This window comes from Podarcis tiliguerta, assembly GCF_965153285.1.
Source record: "Podarcis tiliguerta genome assembly, chromosome: 3".
Lineage (NCBI taxonomy): Eukaryota > Metazoa > Chordata > Lepidosauria > Squamata > Lacertidae > Podarcis > Podarcis tiliguerta.
This window is the reverse complement of record NC_139536.1, coordinates 49,313,382-49,330,810: the sequence shown is the minus strand read 5'-3', so window position 1 is coordinate 49,330,810 and position 17,429 is coordinate 49,313,382. Positions and strand designations below refer to the sequence as shown.

Here is a 17,429-nt window from a genome sequence, read left to right as displayed (position 1 = left end):
ACTTGAAAGGACTCAGGACATAGGCCCATGACACAAATACTGTACATGCCAATTTGCACATAAAAGTTGACAGGCAGCTGCTGTCTGAAAAGCCACTTTTTAAAAAGAAGGAAAGGGGCAGGAGATTCAGGGTTCATTTGTGCTTCCATTTAGGCCATGATTTCTAGGCACAGGTCTGGGAAGTCTTTCTTTTGTCTTGCCACTTTCCCTGGAAAACCCTCTGTTTACTACCGAATTGAAGCAAGCGTCAATTGGGGTTTCTGCGGATTGGCATTTCTTCCAATGCAGCAGTAAACTGTGAGAAAGTGGGGCAGGACAAAAAAACAACAACCCTGGACCTAGAAGTCACAGAACAAAAGAAATAACGAAAGAAGCCCCAGTCAGCATGGCCAATTGCCAGGGATGATGGGAGTTGGAGTCCAATGACATCTAGAAGGCAACAGGTCACCTACTATACATCATAGCACACTATGCAAGAACGAAATGAGGTAGAAGGAAAAAAGCAGTATTAGGATTTCTCAGAATCACAGCTCTGATGTCTCTTCCCTCTCCTTAAGACTCCAGAGCTCATTATAGGGCAGATGTGGGGAAACTTTGGCCCTCCAGATGTTGGTAAACTACAACTCCCATCATCCTTGGCCACTGACCATGCTTGCTGGAAGTTGTAGTTCAGCAACATCTGGGGGGGCCAAATGCTCCATATATATGGGGCAGGGAAATGTGAACAGTTCTGTTTACTCTGGCTGGCTGCTGATAATCCCATACTGAAGCAGCTACCTTTGATGAGACTTGGAGCATAACTCTAGAGTTGCCATATTTCAAAAAGTGAAAATCCGACAGCTGTTGAGCTTTTTTTTAAGTTTTGGAGCTAGTTTTAAGGAAATTCACAAAAATCTAGGCTTCTGACATTGGTTGCCATAAGTCCAGATTTCCCCGGACATTACAGCGATTTCTGCCCGCACACCATTCCATCCCAAACTGCCTATCAGGGAGACACTGCCAAATAATTCTCATTTTCTCTCTCTCTCTCCAAGCTATAGATGTGATTCATAAGACAGTGGTTCCATGTGCCACCTGAGTCACATGGCAGCTACTGCCTCCTTAGGCCCATACTACCCTGGTAACATCTGTTAGAAAGAACATTATGGGCTGGACAAGGCTGGCAGGGGAAGCAGAGAGAATCCCCATCAGTTGCTGTTTCCGTTCTAAGTGCTGAGAGCAGCGTGGGATTCTGCCACATTCAAGCAGCTCCCATGCTGTTCAGATAATGTATGAAATGACCCCTGGTCTAAAGCATTTCACTTGCGGCTGGCATCAATGTTCTGGAGAAATTCATTGCCCGTTGCATTTAAAAACCTTCCAATGAATGCGTTCTTTGTATTTTAAAATAAGCATAAAACCAGCACACAAAACTAAAGCCACAAAGATGTATTTAGTTAGACGCTGAATCATGTCAGGAGAAAAAAAACATGTTCAGGCCTCCCCCACTCTCAAAATGCTGGTTGCTGCCTTTATTTGGGTAATCTTTATGCACCAACTCCAGCTGAGGGACTCTGGGTAGAATTCAACAAAGAGCAGACCTATTGAAATGAACGGACCTAACTCAAGTAGAATCATAGAATTGGTGTTCATTCATTTCAATGGGTCTGCTTTGAGTAAAACTTACCCTGAATTTCAACAAAGCCCTACTCACAGTAGATCCACTGACATTAAGGGAAAGATTCAACTAACAAGTCCCTTCCATGGAAGCCCTATGTACGGACTTCTGCTTGCACAAGGGGGCTCTCCTCCCCATGAGCCCTTTGCAAGGAGAAATAGGGAGAACCCCCAGAAAAGTACATGGTGGGAGAAGGGGGAAATGCTTGCCCCAATGGAACAATTGCCTTAGCAGATATGAATTCTCCCTACTAAACCTAAGCCTATTAACTTCAATGGGTGTATGTACTATGCCTGGGACTAGTGTTGACTACTATCTTGTTTATAACTCTGTGCTATTGTTTTGCTCCATATGAAAGTTTGTTAACGATTAGCAAGAAAAGAGGGTTTGTTTATCCTTTAGGGTCAAAATAGATGTTTGTTTCTATCAGTTCTCTTAAAAGACAGGTACACAACACAAATACAGAAGTGCTAAATATGCAGCTCTCACTTATGAGTTCCTAGAAAACTCAATTTTGCTGCAGAGCCTTTGCTTTTTATCTGGCCTCCCTGGCTCCTTTATGCACAATGATCTCAAAGACCTAGTTTTCATTCCAGTGTGAGATTACCAATCTGCTGGATTTATTTTATAGAACAGCAATTCTTTTAAAAAATTCACTCAAAGCAAAGCAATTTGCAGCCCTATCCATTTCAACTGAGAGAGCTTTATATGCTTAAATCTCACCCATTGAAATAACAGCACATAAAAATACAGGATTGTTCAACAGTATAGCCTTTATTTCCCGTCCCACCCCATAACTGTGGAGTAGCAGAATAAACAGGCAAAATATGCTTCCTCACCAATTTTAACTGTTTATTCAAATAAATAGAAATATTACAAATTTACAAAATCACTGTGCTATTCATTTACAATGTACCTTTAAAAAAAGTTTGTTAGTACTGAAGTTTGTGCCAAGTTTTTGTACTGTACATAGCCTCTTTCTTTGGAGTCACCTGCACTTAGTCATGTAGCACAAAACCTCTTTCCTAAACTGCGCAGTCTCAGGAACAGGGAAGAAAAAGTGGAGAAACTAACAAGATTCCTTACCTTCTCCTGGACCTCAGGCTGCGAATTATGCTTTTATAAAGTGTGACAAAAAATATTCAGCTGTCTCTGTGCACTCAGTTCTTTTCACAGGCTACAAAAATAAAAACACATTGCTATGTTACCATAATAAGTTAAACACAACCATGAAAAAGTTCAACATTTACATTTGGCCACAGTAAAATCTATACACGGAGAGGCTGAACTTCATTCCCCATCACTTTAAAGCTATTGTCTCTATTATTCCAGCCAAAAACAACACAAAGGATTGGTTTTCCAAAAGATCATCAGAAAAACTGTCTTTTTCGATTAAGATTTTGAGCAACAACAGCCCCAAACAAATGTGGAACAGATTCCTAGCGCAGGGTGCCCCAAGACAGAGGCACCTCTCATGCTCAAAAGGGTGTAGGGGGCGATTAAGCACATTTCCTTCCACGCACTATGTGCATAGAGATGAATTGTTCATCTGAGCTGCAGTAATCCATTGAAAAAGGGTCGAGATGGAACGTGTCCAGAGGAGGGCAACCAAAATGGTCAAAGGCCTGGAAACGATGCCTTATGAGGAACGGCTAAGGGAGCTGGGCATGTTTAGCCTGGAGAAGAGGAGGTTAAGGGGTGATATGATAGCCATGTTCAAATATATAAAAGGATGTCACATAGAGGAGGGAGAAAGGTTGTTTTCTGCTGCTCCAGAGAAGCGGACACGGAGCAATGGATACAAACTACAAGAAAGAAGATTCCACCTAAACATTAGGAAGAACTTCCTGACAGTAAGAGCTGTTTGACAGTGGAATTTGCTGCCAAGGAGTGTGGTGGAGTCTCCTTCTTTGGAGGTCTTTAAGCAGAGGCTTGACAACCATATGTCAGGAGTGCTCTGATGGTGTTTCCTGCTTGGCAGGGGGTTGGACTCCATGGCCCTTGTGGTCTCTTCCAACTCTATGATTCTGTGAGATGAAAGCAATTCTTAGACAGAGACGTGGTTGAGCTTGGAAGCTCAGCCTAACGCAACGTGTTATGTTATTTTTCAGAAAACACACACACAGTCACTGGCCAGGCCGGTGGAAGAGCTTTCTACAGAGGAGGAAATCCGTTCACAGTCAACAACAGGTGATGTGGGAAGGCGACCTTTGGCGACGAAGAACTACGACACCACCCTGAGGAAGAAAACGGCGGGCTCGGGTCTGCCTGCTTCTTGGCCGAGGGCCCGGGAGAGGGAGCCCCTGGCCGGCCGCTCACAGGGTGCCCAAGTGCGGCAGCGTGTCCAGCTTGTCGGCGCGGTCGCGGGCGACGGCGCTCTCGACGCCGCGGAGCCACTCGGTGCACTTGCGCACCAGCCCTTCGTCGGCCGCGCACGCTCCGGGGACGCCGGCCGCCCCTTCGCCGTCGGCCTCCTCCTCGTACTCCACGTCGTCGTAGCGGTGGCGCTCGTTGAGCAGCGACACCTGCAGCAGGGCGCGCAAGTCCCCGCCGCCGGCCGAGCACCCAGCCAGGGGGCGCTTCGCGGCGTCCGGGGAGGCGGAGCGGGGCGCCCTCCCGCGTGGCCGCCGCTGCTGTTGCTTCTCCAGGCTCCGGCGCTGCAGCACCCGGATCGCCTCGGGAGGCAGGCTGAGCGAGAAGCGCAGCGCGGCCTCCCCGCGCCCCGCTTGCGCCGCCGCGCAAAGGCTCTCGCAGGAGCGCGCGCCCGGGCCCGGCGGCCCCACCACCGAGCGGCCTCGCGACGCCGGAGACGGAGGCGCCCCCGCGGCCGGGGCGGCTGTGGCGGGCGGGTTCCTGGCGGCCAGCGGCGGGGCGCCTCTGTTGCGCGGCAGCTGCCTCGGGAGAGAAGCGCTGGGCCAAGAGCTCGAGAAGGCGCCGCCGCCACCGCCAGGGCGCTCCGCAGGGGCCCCGCCGCCGCGACCTTTCCGAGGGGGCTTGGCTGGCGCGAGGGCGGGCGCCGGCGCCTTTTTGGGAGCGCCCGGGCTCGGCTGCTGCGCATTCCGGAGCTGGAGTCGGGGGGCGGCAGCAGGTGGTGGCGCGATAGGAGGCAGGGACATGGCGCGGCCGCCGGCGGGAGCCCCTTCCCTCCTCCTCCTCCTCCTGTGTGTTGTGGTTCAGCTCGACATCTTCGCCTCAGAGAAGGAGGCGGCGGCCAGCCTCTCGCCCTCAGCCGGGGCTTCCAGGCAGCTTCCGCGACCGAGCCCGGCCGCGCGGCGAACGTCGCTCTCTGGCACTGCGGATGAATGAGACACGCGGCGGTCGCGGCTGGTTGGAGGCGAGAGGAGGAGCCGAGAGGGCCGGGCGGGGGGAGAAGAGGCGAGGGCTTCGGCGGAGGCCGGCCAGCGAGCCGGGCGCCGTGGCTGCGGACGGACGGGCGGGCAGCCGCCCCCTATCAGGCGGAAAGAGAAAGTCCCGCGAGCGCCGACGGGGGGGCGGCATCAGGCAGCCGAGGCCCGTCTTGCGCCTCCAAGAACACGACTTTGCGCGCCTGTAGTTTGGCTCTCCTTAAAACACACACATATATATATCGTCTCTCCCCGTTATGCCCCGTCTGGTCTATTGCGCGCAGAATAAATGTCAGGCTATATCAGAGGTTGAGTTGATACAAGAGCAGCTACTTGTTCGCGGATGTTCTGCACGGAGCCTATCACCAATGTCCCAAAAGCGGAAGAAAAAATAACAAAGGTGTCTAATGAACAGGTAGGATGCTATAGGCATAAGATCAGCTTGAAGATTCAGATCCAAAAGGGATTGCTGGCACAGTAAGTCTCCATAGTTTTAAGGTTCAGTAGACTTTGGGGGAGAAAGCAGCAACAGCTTAACTCCCCATCTTTGTCAACATAAAGCTTGGCTTGTAACCCAGATCTCATCCCATTTGTACATGGAATTAGCAAACCAGTAGCACACCCACACAGGGCCCCCAATACACTAACATGATATGCAAAGAAGCTGAACAAAACATACACTATGTACTCACACCCTTCCACACATCTATGACATCCATTTTTAAAGCCACCTTACACTGAACTATAAGTATTATCTATCCCTTCCTCTACTTGGGAGAGGTTCTTTTATTTAGCAATTATAAGCATGAATGCTATTTAACTTTTCACCCCACTATACAAGGCTTGTATAAATAGCCAACCTAGCAAAATTGGGTGTAGAACCCTTTCTTCCCCTTGGCAATTTGCACGATGCCAAAATTACATGGTGTCTAAACATCAAAGATGGTGTTTTTCTTGAATTCTAAAGCTTTTATTAGCTCTTAAAGTAGTTTTTAATGTTGCATGTTAATGCTGGAAATTGTCACTTTATTTAGCATTACTAAGATACACCACAATCCATCTTTAATACTTTATTCAAATAAATCCTACATATGACTTACGTTTCCTGACTTTAAGCAGCACACTATACACATTTGCAGCAATGTTTATATACCCTCCGTGTGCATCTGTCTATATCCTTCATCTATCAACTGTGTTCTCCACTTCCATAACCTGTTACACATTCAGTCCCCTGCAAACTACAGCGTACTCACTGTTAAGACCATGTTAATGGAAGACAATCTTACCCAGCTATGAGTGATCACCAAAGAAGAAGTAGTAAACAGGAAGTATGTAACTGAATGTGTGAAGGGAATGCATGAGCCCAAGAATCTACTATATAATGGTTTGGCATGGGATGTGAACCAACCCAGTAATATCCAAGTGAAATTATTCTACAAAACAGGTAGATCTTCAAGAGTGCATATTTTTAAAGTATATTTATTTTGTAGTCAATGATTTAATATATTACTCATAAGCACTTTTAGTCAAGTGTATTTTAAGTATCACAGTACAAAAAGTTGGCATTTAAAATATAAGCTTAACAAGAAGTTCAAGCATTTAAAACAGCCTTACACATTTACAGTCTTTCCAGGCTAACGCATACTTTAACTTTTCAAAAAAAGCCCCATTAGCTATAAATTTGGCAAATACTTCATTTTACAATAATTTTAAAATTCTTTGGGAAAAGCATGTAACAATAATGCACAAATGGTACGATAAATAGCAAATTTTAGACAAAAGTATTTACATGCCTTTTACCTGAAATCCAAAGACTACTTTGATCTAGTTTTGAGATTAAACTATGTTAGCCAAACCTGATGCAACAGTTTTATGACTCCGACATTACCAAATATTTTAAGAACAAATATTTAAAGGTTTCCTGATGTGCCAGTGTTGTGTGCTTTTAAAAGATTATTTTGCTAACACAATTTAATCTATTGTGGAAGGTGGATTTCACCATTTCAGGCGCTGAAACAATCCAAGTAAACTTGGGAGAAATGTAGTTGGCTTCCAAAAATATTGCAGATTTCTTCTCAGTTCACTTTAACCTAGGCAGGACGTGAAACATTTCATCACTGCATCCCTTTAAAAGAAAAGAAAAAAAGATAATTTCACCATATTTTGTATGCCTATACTGCATGTTAATTTTATCAACCACATGTATTATCATAACACTCACAACAATTGTGATAACAACATCTAGTTACCAAATGAACTCCAGGAAATCAGATACAAATCTGGTTTGTATGACACAATCAAACCTTGACTACATCTCGTGGTCATTAAAGAAATGCCTTAACCACAAATCTGGTTTTGGACAGCATGCTAAGCCAAACTTTAGCTTAGTTCAATGCAAAGCTAAAAAGGACCAGGGAGGAGATAAAACACCTGTGAGCATTTCTCCAGGAGTTCACATGGTCCCAGCAAGTTATAGTTTGACTTACCATGTTGTGTGAACCAGGCTACTTAGTTACTGATGGTCTGAGAAAGGAATCATCTTCCTCAATATGCTTTCAATAAATACATTCTTACATGAAATTATTCATAGGAATAAACACCACTGAATTTAACAGAACTTACTTTCAAGTAAGCATGTATCAAGACAGAGCGCACACAATTAGCTGTTCTTTGGTGGCAGGTTGTCAACTAGGCATCACAAGAACTAGTGTGTTGCTTTCAAAACAATCCTCTGCCCTTTCAGGAAGGGAATATTAGAAGCTCAACTTCGTAAGAAGATGCACAGTACAAGGTTAAGTTGAGTGTAACAGGAAATTTGCTTTTTGATAGCAATTGTAAAATATTTAGTGATGTAAGATGTGCTAGATACGATTACATAGAAAAAAATATCTGAAGAATAGTTTCTCACAAGAACAGTTTTTAAAAGCTGCAAGATAACTATACAGGCTCTTATTTTTGCAGGGCAAAAGAGCAAGCTGACTCACCGTGCATAAGGGATATACGACAGACTATACCTGAAAGAGAAAGAGGAAAAGTTAACATTAGCTCACTCTTCCTGCTTTACTCCACCTTCTACAATGTCAACCTGTTGCAATAAGTCCTTTAGATTACCTATTCAGATTATACGTAAGTTTCGAATAAGAGGGCTTTTGAAAGAACTAGGTGTACTGCCAAGGCATTCCTGAATCCACTCTCCATTTCAGATTTTGTTGCAAGCAAATTACACAGCCTCCTGCAAGATGGTACACAAGCTGGCCTTATGCAAGTGCCACAGAACCAAAGTAGTCCAAGAGGAAGCAAAAACAGCCTTTAAAATAAGCACAAGTGACTAGCTTGCTAGGGTCTGACGGAGGTAGGATGGAACACAGTGTCCTCCTGGCACTAATGCACTCATTCACCTGCATGAAATACCTTGCTGCCCATGGCTACCAGGCTAGTAATAAACAAGGCTATAATAAAATAGGACACTATCTTCGCCCCTACATGCAGTTTAATAAATTTAAATTTAGAAAACTCTTACAGAAAAAACAAATTGGAATCTATTTCCCCCCATCTAATACTGGATGACCTCCAATGGTATATGCCTACAAAAAAATGGACTTCCCTGCTTTTGCTTTCATTACTCCTGATCTCATTGGGGAGCTTCTGGTAACTTTCACAGAAATCTCAAAGCTCACAAGAACACAGTTAAGAAACTACTAATATGCACACATACATATTTATTCCTATAGCCCTACTCAGACCTCAAAATCCAAGCAACAGGTGGGAGAGGGTGCAGGGAAGGAGAGAGAAAAGGTAATTCTGCTTTTTTTATATACCTGCAGTAAGTTCTGAAGCAGAGGAGATACTTTTTAAAAAGGCTACGGATCAAGACAGCAATATCACATTGCACAGCTTGCAAGATAACATACCGTACTTACATGCTGAGTTTTATATGACAGTAGTGTTAAAAATGTTTATAATGACTTACCAGGTCATTGCCAAGAACTGCAGAATGCAGAAGAGCAGAGCTAGCCCTTTCTTACCCCACTAGAGAGAAAGAGATAAGGAACATATGGTGAGCTTGTTGACACTGTTTTTAAAATCAATAAATTTAAAATGAGTCTCAAGAAGCTCCAATGGCAAATTAACCCTGATTAAAACACTTGAGCAAAATGCATTGCTATACACTTCCATTAGAGAGCATAACCCAAAGTATGCATATTTATTAGGAAGTAACTTTTGGCAAGTAGGGACACGGGTGGCGCTGTGGGTAAAACCTCAGTGCCTAGGGCTTGCCAATCGCATGATCGGTGGTTCGAATCCCCGCGGCAGGATGAGCTCCCGTTGTTCGGTCCCAGCTCCTGCCCACCTAGCAGTTCGAAAGCACCCCCAAGTGCAAGTAGATAAATAGGTACCGCTTTATAGCGGGAAGGTAAATGGTGTTTCCGTGTGCTGCGCTGGTGCTGGCTTGCCAGAGCAGCTTCGTCACGCTGGCCACGTGACCCGGAAGTGTCTCCGGACAGCGCTGGCCCCCGGCCTCTTAAGTGAGATGGGCGCACAACCCTAGAGTCGGACACGACTGGCCCGTACGGGCAGGATGCAAGTCATATTAGCAGACCCCCCCCCCAAGAAAAGGGTACAGTGTTACAGATAAAAACATTGCTTTAAAGCGTAAGGATGTTGTCTAATTGTTAAGAAGTATGTCTGCAATACCAGCAAGTAGCCCTGTGCTTAATTACTCCTAGAATATCCAGATGGATTTAATGATCTTTCCCAAGGATACTGGAAAGAGACACCCCCCCCATGTTTTACTGGGACAAAGCAGAGAAAGAACAGGAGTGGACTTTTTGCAGCGCAAAAACTTCAGAATTGAAGTCCTTGACAGACAAAATTGGTGGTGGAGCAAACAACTTAATCTTGAAGAAGATGTAAGTACATGGAAAAATGTGTATGTAATCAGTTTTGCATGTAAATGATTGCCTGATAGTCACACGCAACAAGGAACTGCATGCTGGTGAGTGGGTTATGCTGATGACACATTAAATCTGGTAAGAGGTCACCAGTATGGCACCCCTGGATGTAATGGTGCTCTTGAGAAATTTCCTTTTCCCCCTGTGTGTCTACAAAAGCTTTATGTCTTTCATTGGTAGTTTTGTTGTCCAATTAAAATTATGAAGTTTTTTCTGCATTGGATCAATGTTTCCGTGGTGCTGGCAAATATCAGATTTGCAATTTTTATTGTGTAGTCTACCAATATAAGCTTAATTTGATAGGATTTTGGAGAACCCATGCAAATTCATGAGGTTCGTTTTAACTCCACTAGATCAAACTTTTACCCAAACCCCTTGGAAACACAAAGTGTGTGTGTGTACTACACTTTTTCTTGGGAGGGGAATAAACCAAGGGAGGGCGAAGAAGAACAAACAGAGGGGGTGGTGCACTTTCAAAATTCCAAATGTGCCAATACACCCAGAAAGGTTGGCATGAAGACAATATTACTTACCCAGAACACAGCACACAGGGTACAGATAAAACACAACTGGAGAAAAGGAGAATCATATCAGTATATACTTAAGCAATACATAATTATGCAATATTCTCCCACTAAAACTCTGGAATGTAGAAAATCTACCAAAGTTAGTGTTTTATTTAGTATCTTTCCAGAAGCACTATGTACCCATTCCCTCCATTTTCTCATTTTAAAATCAAAAGATACCACCGAAGCATTATGTAAGCTCACTACACAGTCATAACCTAACCTGAATTACCTATTCTGCTGACAAAATTAGTTTGATAAAATTGAACACAATCTTCAATTGTCTGCTTGTATCATATCATTTTCTGATTCCTCCTAAAAACAGATATGTTATACATAAGACAATTTTTTTTTGGGGGGGGAGGGAACATCTCAGTGATGTTATGAAGTTCTAATTTAAATACCGACCCTGCCAGAATACCCTCAGGGAAACTCAACATTACGCTTCATTATTTTCAAATACAGAAAAGTTGTAGCTTACCAGCATAACAATTGTCACAATTAATCTTGTTGGTTCAAACATCTTTTTCAGTTGTTTCACAGGGCCCATCAAGAAGCAAGTACTGGTTTGCAAGAAATTAAACAATAAGCATGCCTGCCATTAACTGAACCAAAGAAGCGAGTGTGTTTGTTGAACGGCAATGTTTATAGTTTAAACCCCATACCCCTCTATTAGTGTTGAAAGCATAATGAGAGGAGAACTGATTTACATTGAGAATATAGGAAGAATATAGGAAGACCTTGCAATCCAGCTAGTTTGTGAATTTCATGAAACAGCTGCCTCCTTGTGGCACTGGCACTCTACTTGTTCCTTAAAATCACCACAGTTTTAAATTATTCGAGCATTACAGAGTTACAAGTTTTAACACAGTTCTAAAAAACTGCCAAAAGTTCGGATGCAAGTCATATTAGCAGACCAAAAAAAAAAAAAAAAAGGGTACAGTGTTACAGATAAAAACATTGCTTTAAAGCGTAAGGATGTTGTCTAATTTTTAAGAAGTATGTCTGCAATACCAGCAAGTAGCCCTGTGCTTAATTACTCCTAGAATATCCAGATGGATTTAATGATCTTTCCCAAGGATACTGGAAAGAGACCCCCCCCCCCATGTTTTACTGGAGTGGGGAAAGAACAGGGGTGGACTTTTTGCAGCGCAAAAACTTCAGAATTGAAGTTCTTGACAGACAAAATTGGTGGTGGAGCAAACAACTTAACCTTGAAGAAGATGTAAGTACATGTAAAAATGTGTATGTAATCAGTTTTGCATGTAAATGATTGCCTGGTAGCCACACGCAACAAGGAAATGCATGCTGGTGAGTGAGGGGATGGAGCCCTTTGTCCCATGGCTCCTATAAGAGGGAAACTTCCTTTGTAAAAGCATATAAATGGAGCCATCTGCTGGAAGGAGGGCAGAGGTCTAGATCCTTAGGCTACCAATCCCCTGCAAACTAGCAACTTATTTGGCAGGCTAGTAATTTTTGTGGGGTTATTTACAAGGGTGGTGTGCCTACTAGTCATCTACTCAGATAGGCAGGTGTGCCCCAGTTCCTTTTGTGAAATATCAGTATTTTCTGATAAGATGCATCCTTTTTTTTTTTAAAGGTCTCACATCAAATACACATAAACAGACAGCAACACAGGAAGGCAGTTTTCATTTTACAAAGAGATTCAATTTTTATTATGTCCTTTCTTTTAAAAGTACCATATACAATGTTTTTCTCAGTTTGCAGTTCTCTCCAAATGAAGTTTAAAACTACACATCTCATTAAAACTTTTAAATAAATAAATCTGTCCATACCTGGCTAATGCAGCAATATTTCCTAAGGTATAGAACACTGCAAAGAGTTTTGTGCCAGCGCCTGGGAGCCAAAGCATTGCTGTCCCCTATACAAAATAAGCCCAGTTGCGAACTTTAGAACCGTGGTGATGTCAGAGTGGCAAGGTATTAAATATTATACTAACGCAAAATCAACACAGCAGCAAACATCTAGCACATTCTAATATTACCCTCTGCTGGCAACTAGATATACTGATGTTAATTAACTGCCTCTAAGTGTTTAACTGTGACAGACTTAAATATCTGGAATTAATAGAAATGCATGTATGAGTCAATCAGTTTATCTACCAATTTATACAATTACTCTTCTTACAAAGTACAACTAAAAAGGCAGAAGCCCAAATTTAAGCCATTTCAGTAAATCACATCTTCCTGACTGTAAGAAACGAATTATTTGAAATAATATTTCAAATCAACAATACTTCCCAGTACATGTTGTCTCTCAATATAAGGCCACCAGGAAACCTAGATCTTACAAGGGACCTTCCATTCAGAATGGTAAAAATGATGTGGCTAGTCTTGTTTAATTTCAGGCCATGAGATAAATGCCTCCCCATTCTTTATGATCCAAGAATGAAACCTTGTCCTGCTTGCCCTCGTTTACAAAACAGAGAACAGCCACGATGTGAAGCAGCCCTTTTTCTGTGTGAACACCCAGACTGTATCTGGCAGATCTCGGACAGGGAATGGCCATCTCCTTCTATAGTTTCCGTTCTATGCTTGCTTTAAGTTCTGAAGGCTTTCCCTGACAGCTTATGAAAAATGGTTGAATATTTTTAAATATTCATGCTGATATTTTTATTAATTGTAAAGACATTTTGGCATATAAGTGGCATATAAATGAATTAAATATAATTTTAATTGTCACCGTCACTGCTCAACTGATTTTAAGAGTTAGATCTGAAATTGGTCTGAGCTCATGTTTACAGGTAAATGTGATTGATAAATGCAAGTGAACAGCAGTATATGAACATATATATACCCTGTCATGCACAACCCTTACAAGGAGCGCCATGTTTGAATGGCTTTCTCACATATATTTTAAAAAACCTCCCTGCACGTAGAAATTTCATGTATATGCATTTGAGACTAGGTGGCTAGTCTCAAATGCATATACTGTACTGCTATAACAGCATTAAAGGGACAGGGGGATTTTGAGGTGAAGTCTATTATACAATCTCATTTCAGAATGAAATCAAGACAGTGCCATGAGAGCTATACCACTTTCTGAACATCGAGATTTACTATTGCTTGCCCAAGGAAGTTTTACGCATCTTTTGTTCAAGAACAGAAAATAAAAAGAGTATAAGCAGAGATCCAAGAAACCAGGTTGCTTTTCATATGTTCTACAAAGTTTTTACTTACAAGAATGGAACACACAATGCCACTTGCAAAGCAGATAGCAAACCATTTGACTCGAGTACTAAAACTAAGAGTTGAAGAATCAAGCACCTGTGGGTGAAGAAAGAAAGAAAGAAATTAGCTTCTAACAATACTATATCTTAGACCAATTCACATAAACAGGTTTCTTAACTAACGGTTTTCTAGTCACATAATTGCTGAATAACAGAGAGCATGTACAGACTATGTCTTTGAGCCAAAAGCCTTTTCTCCACAGGTAGGGTTCTTTTTTGACCAAGTGGAAGAGCTCTGTGTGAGGTAAGTAATCTCGAAACTTTAACAACTTACCACTAGAGTTTGTGTACTTCAGCCTGGATCGCTCAGTTGGTTAGAGCAGGCATAGGCAAAGTCAGCCCTCCAGATGTTTTGGGACTACAACTCCCATCATCCCTGACCACTGAGTCCTGTTAGCTAGGGATGATGGGAGTTGTAGTCCCAAAACATCTGGAGGGCCGACTTTGCCTATGCCTGGGTTAGAATGTAGTGCTGATAATGCCAAGGTTGCAAGTTCAATCTGCGTATGGGATGGCTGCATAATTCTGCACTGCAGGGGGTTGGACTATATGATCCTCAGGGACCCTTCCAACTCTACAATTCTATGATTCTGTAAACCTGAACCTCCAGGGACAGTATTGTGTTCAAGAGCACCAAGCTACCTTTCGGAGGAGTGCAACCCAGTCAAGAACAGGCTGTCTCTTCACCTCCCCAACTCAAGAACTTTGAACAGAGAACACCACCATCATTTCAGGATCTGGCTTTTTCTCCAATATGTTTAGGGCAAAATACATTGTTCTTACTCCTCCCTCAAACCCACTGTAGATAGCATGCAAATTTTGGAGATTCAATACAAAAAGTTGAGGATATCAGCAACTGAACATCTTTCCTTAATGGAGTTTGCTGTCTTTGAAATTGGAATGCACAATGGCGAATACTGTGAACCAATCTCCTACACCCACCCAGGCCTACCCCTATCTCTGACCTTTACACATTCATGAAGTATGAAGGGGGAAGCTAACTACATAGGCTTATCCATGCAACTGGGATCCCCAACAAGGGGCACAATATTGAGGGCATGGCCAGGTGAGGTGGCCCTCTTCACAACAAGGTCTAGCACATGAACAGGTCTTTATTTTCAAACACTTCTGCACAGCATTCCCTTCAATGGTTGAAAGACCTGAAAACTCCAGCACCCTCTTAAGAGTACTGATTGTCCACCAAAGCATGTTAATTTACAGCTATGTAAGAGACATCACCTAGGAAGGACATTTCCCCTATTGCTGCTTACTCCTTCCCTACCTTTTTATTGGAAGACTCTCATGTCTTGCTCCCATGCCCCCACCCTAAAAAAGGAAACTCAAAACTTTTGCTCATTGCAGAGCATGTACTTTACACAGGTGTTCTGCCAGTGTAGAGCCAATTAAGGGCTCAAAACCTGCCAAAAACAAGGGCAGGAACTGAACTGGGCAGAGCAGTTTATGTTCATGTGAAATGAAAATGTTCTTGTTTGCTTTGAGAGCAAGTAACACAGCATAAGCAGTTAGAAGTCGTAAAAGTATGAGTAAACAAAATTAATCTCATGGACATAATGTATGATCCTCCAAGTGATATAAGGTGGCATCTCCTGGAGCCAAGGAGTCCAAGCCAACTTCCAGTTCCTGCTCCCATCCCATCTCGCATCAAACCCTTACCACCACTTATAGGACTTGGCATGCCATACTTATTTTTGATCTAAAAATAAATTCTCCCATACTTCATCTACTATATATTTTGGAAAGGGGTTTGTCCATTTGTTCTCTATAAGTTTGGATGCATCTCAAGATATCCTCTCCAAACTTGGAACAAGGGTCCCCGAGGTGTGGGCAGCACTCTTCATTGACGTTTAGATGCTGGCCACCATCTTGAATCAAGATGGAGAACCAAAACATGACTTTGGTGTGACTTAACCCATTTTTTAGCATTGGTATTGTTGCCAAACTTGGCAAGAGGGCAGCTCTGAGCACTCCCTGCTAATTCTTTATATTGAGATGCAACTTTTAACATTATGATCTGTTAAAATTTGTAGATTTAACACGATTATATTCTGGTTTAATTTTGGCCAAGCTGTTTATAATTAATTTTTTAAAATAAAAAGCCTTGTTATTTTTTAATCCACCTAAAAGAATCAAGGCCACAGACAATTACAAAGATAAGCCTGCAGAGGGAAAATGGAAGACCTCCTGAAGGTCTCTCTTCCACCTCCCTCCCTGCCCTTGCCTCATGCTTAAGGAGATAGTTGTATCTGCAGCTGTTCTTGTCAGTCCCCACCTTTAATTCATACAGCTATTATCATGGACCATATGTTACTTTCTTAGGCCATTGTGCTGACTTCCTACTCTATTGAAATGTCTTTTCCCATGACCAAAACAAATTTAAGCTTTCAAAATGCAACAATGTATAACTTACCTTTTCCTATCGAAATCTTTATCCATATATAGGCAGCAAGGAAAAGAAATACAAACATTCAACAGCAGCACCCAAAAGTGAGATAGCAAACAACTCTGACATTCCTTATCAGAGTTTAGGGTTTCCTCATTTTGAGAGAAACTTTGTAAACTTTGAATATCCCAGGAACATGTGTGATCCATATTTATGGTGTTTAGCCTTGACACAACTATGTATGGCTTACTCACCGCTTTATTCAGTATAATTACCCTGTCCCAGTAGTGTGTCCACGTATGTTCCATACGTTTCTGAAGCTAATTAAATCTACATTAGGGAAATTTATTCAAAACTGAAAGGCCTCATGAGTAGCTAAATGTGTAGCATTTTCAGAATATCATATACATTTTTACTTTTAAGTAAGATGTTATGAAGCTGGTGAATTTTCAGAATAACCCATCATGCAGTGTCGCAGCTGCCCACATGTAGAAGTGAACAAAACCACTTTTGGAGAAAAGTCTTTCTACTGAGCTTTAAAGCCAGACCAGATTAACTTGAAAACAGATAGGAAATATAATCTATATTTGCAGTTAGTAGATAGATAGTTAACCTTGAGGGGGCCAATATGTTTCCTTTTCCAAGGCCTCTGTTAAACAGATGCGATCATTTGTTTTGTGGTTGCTCATAGGTGAAGCTGAGTGAACTATTTACTAAACACACTCCACAATTAGCAAACCACCACTCCATTTCACAACTGCTCAATCTGAGCTAAGGGGTCAGACCAAACTATTCTTTAGTAAGTAAAAGGGCAAGAGATGACAGATGTATCTGTGCCCATTAGCCTTTTGCAGCAGATACTCATATTCATTAGGCACCACCGCAAAATAAAGCAGCAGTGACAAATTCTTGCCTTTCATGCTCACATTCCAACTTCACCTCTTCCTCTCCTAACAACGCCTCAGGCTGCATCAGCATCTAACCAGTTAGGCGTTTCAGATATAAATATTTCCATGTCCTTCCCGAGGAAGCCAGAATGGGAACCTAAATCCTTCTGTATACAATACAAATGCTCTTGCCTCTGATCTAAATGACCCACCTTCCCCAATGCGAGAAGCACAAAAGCCTCTTCCCCAAGATCAACACGGATTGCAAAAACTCTCCTTGGTCCTCTGGCTCCTGCAGAAGATTTGGGGGGAGACACCAGAGGAGGAGATGCTGTCAAATCCAGAGCATGGTCCCTTCCTCAAATCATCTGC

At 42.7% G+C, this 17,429-nt stretch overlaps 2 protein-coding genes across 2 annotated transcripts in view; both read right to left on the bottom strand.

The window, feature by feature from the left end:
* Positions 1-3,694: 3,694 nt before the first annotated feature.
* PRR18 (proline rich 18) lies at positions 3,695-6,320 on the bottom strand. Its single transcript, XM_083434293.1, has one exon. The coding sequence runs from the start codon at positions 4,771-4,773 to the stop codon at positions 3,973-3,975; it is 801 nt and encodes a 266-aa protein (XP_083290419.1). The 5' UTR covers positions 4,774-6,320; the 3' UTR covers positions 3,695-3,972.
* Positions 6,321-6,464: 144 nt separating this feature from the next.
* The window catches only part of SFT2D1 (SFT2 domain containing 1), an 11,541-nt gene continuing 576 nt past the window's right edge, over positions 6,465-17,429 (bottom strand). The window contains exons 2-8 of the mRNA XM_083434320.1: positions 13,720-13,806; positions 12,316-12,401; positions 11,001-11,082; positions 10,487-10,522; positions 8,972-9,030; positions 7,986-8,015; positions 6,465-7,126 (exon numbers count right to left, since the gene is read on the bottom strand). Coding sequence (XP_083290446.1) covers positions 7,087-7,126; positions 7,986-8,015; positions 8,972-9,030; positions 10,487-10,522; positions 11,001-11,082; positions 12,316-12,401; positions 13,720-13,806 — 420 coding nt within the window. The 3' untranslated portion in view covers positions 6,465-7,086. The remainder of the gene's footprint in view (positions 7,127-7,985; positions 8,016-8,971; positions 9,031-10,486; positions 10,523-11,000; positions 11,083-12,315; positions 12,402-13,719; positions 13,807-17,429) is intronic.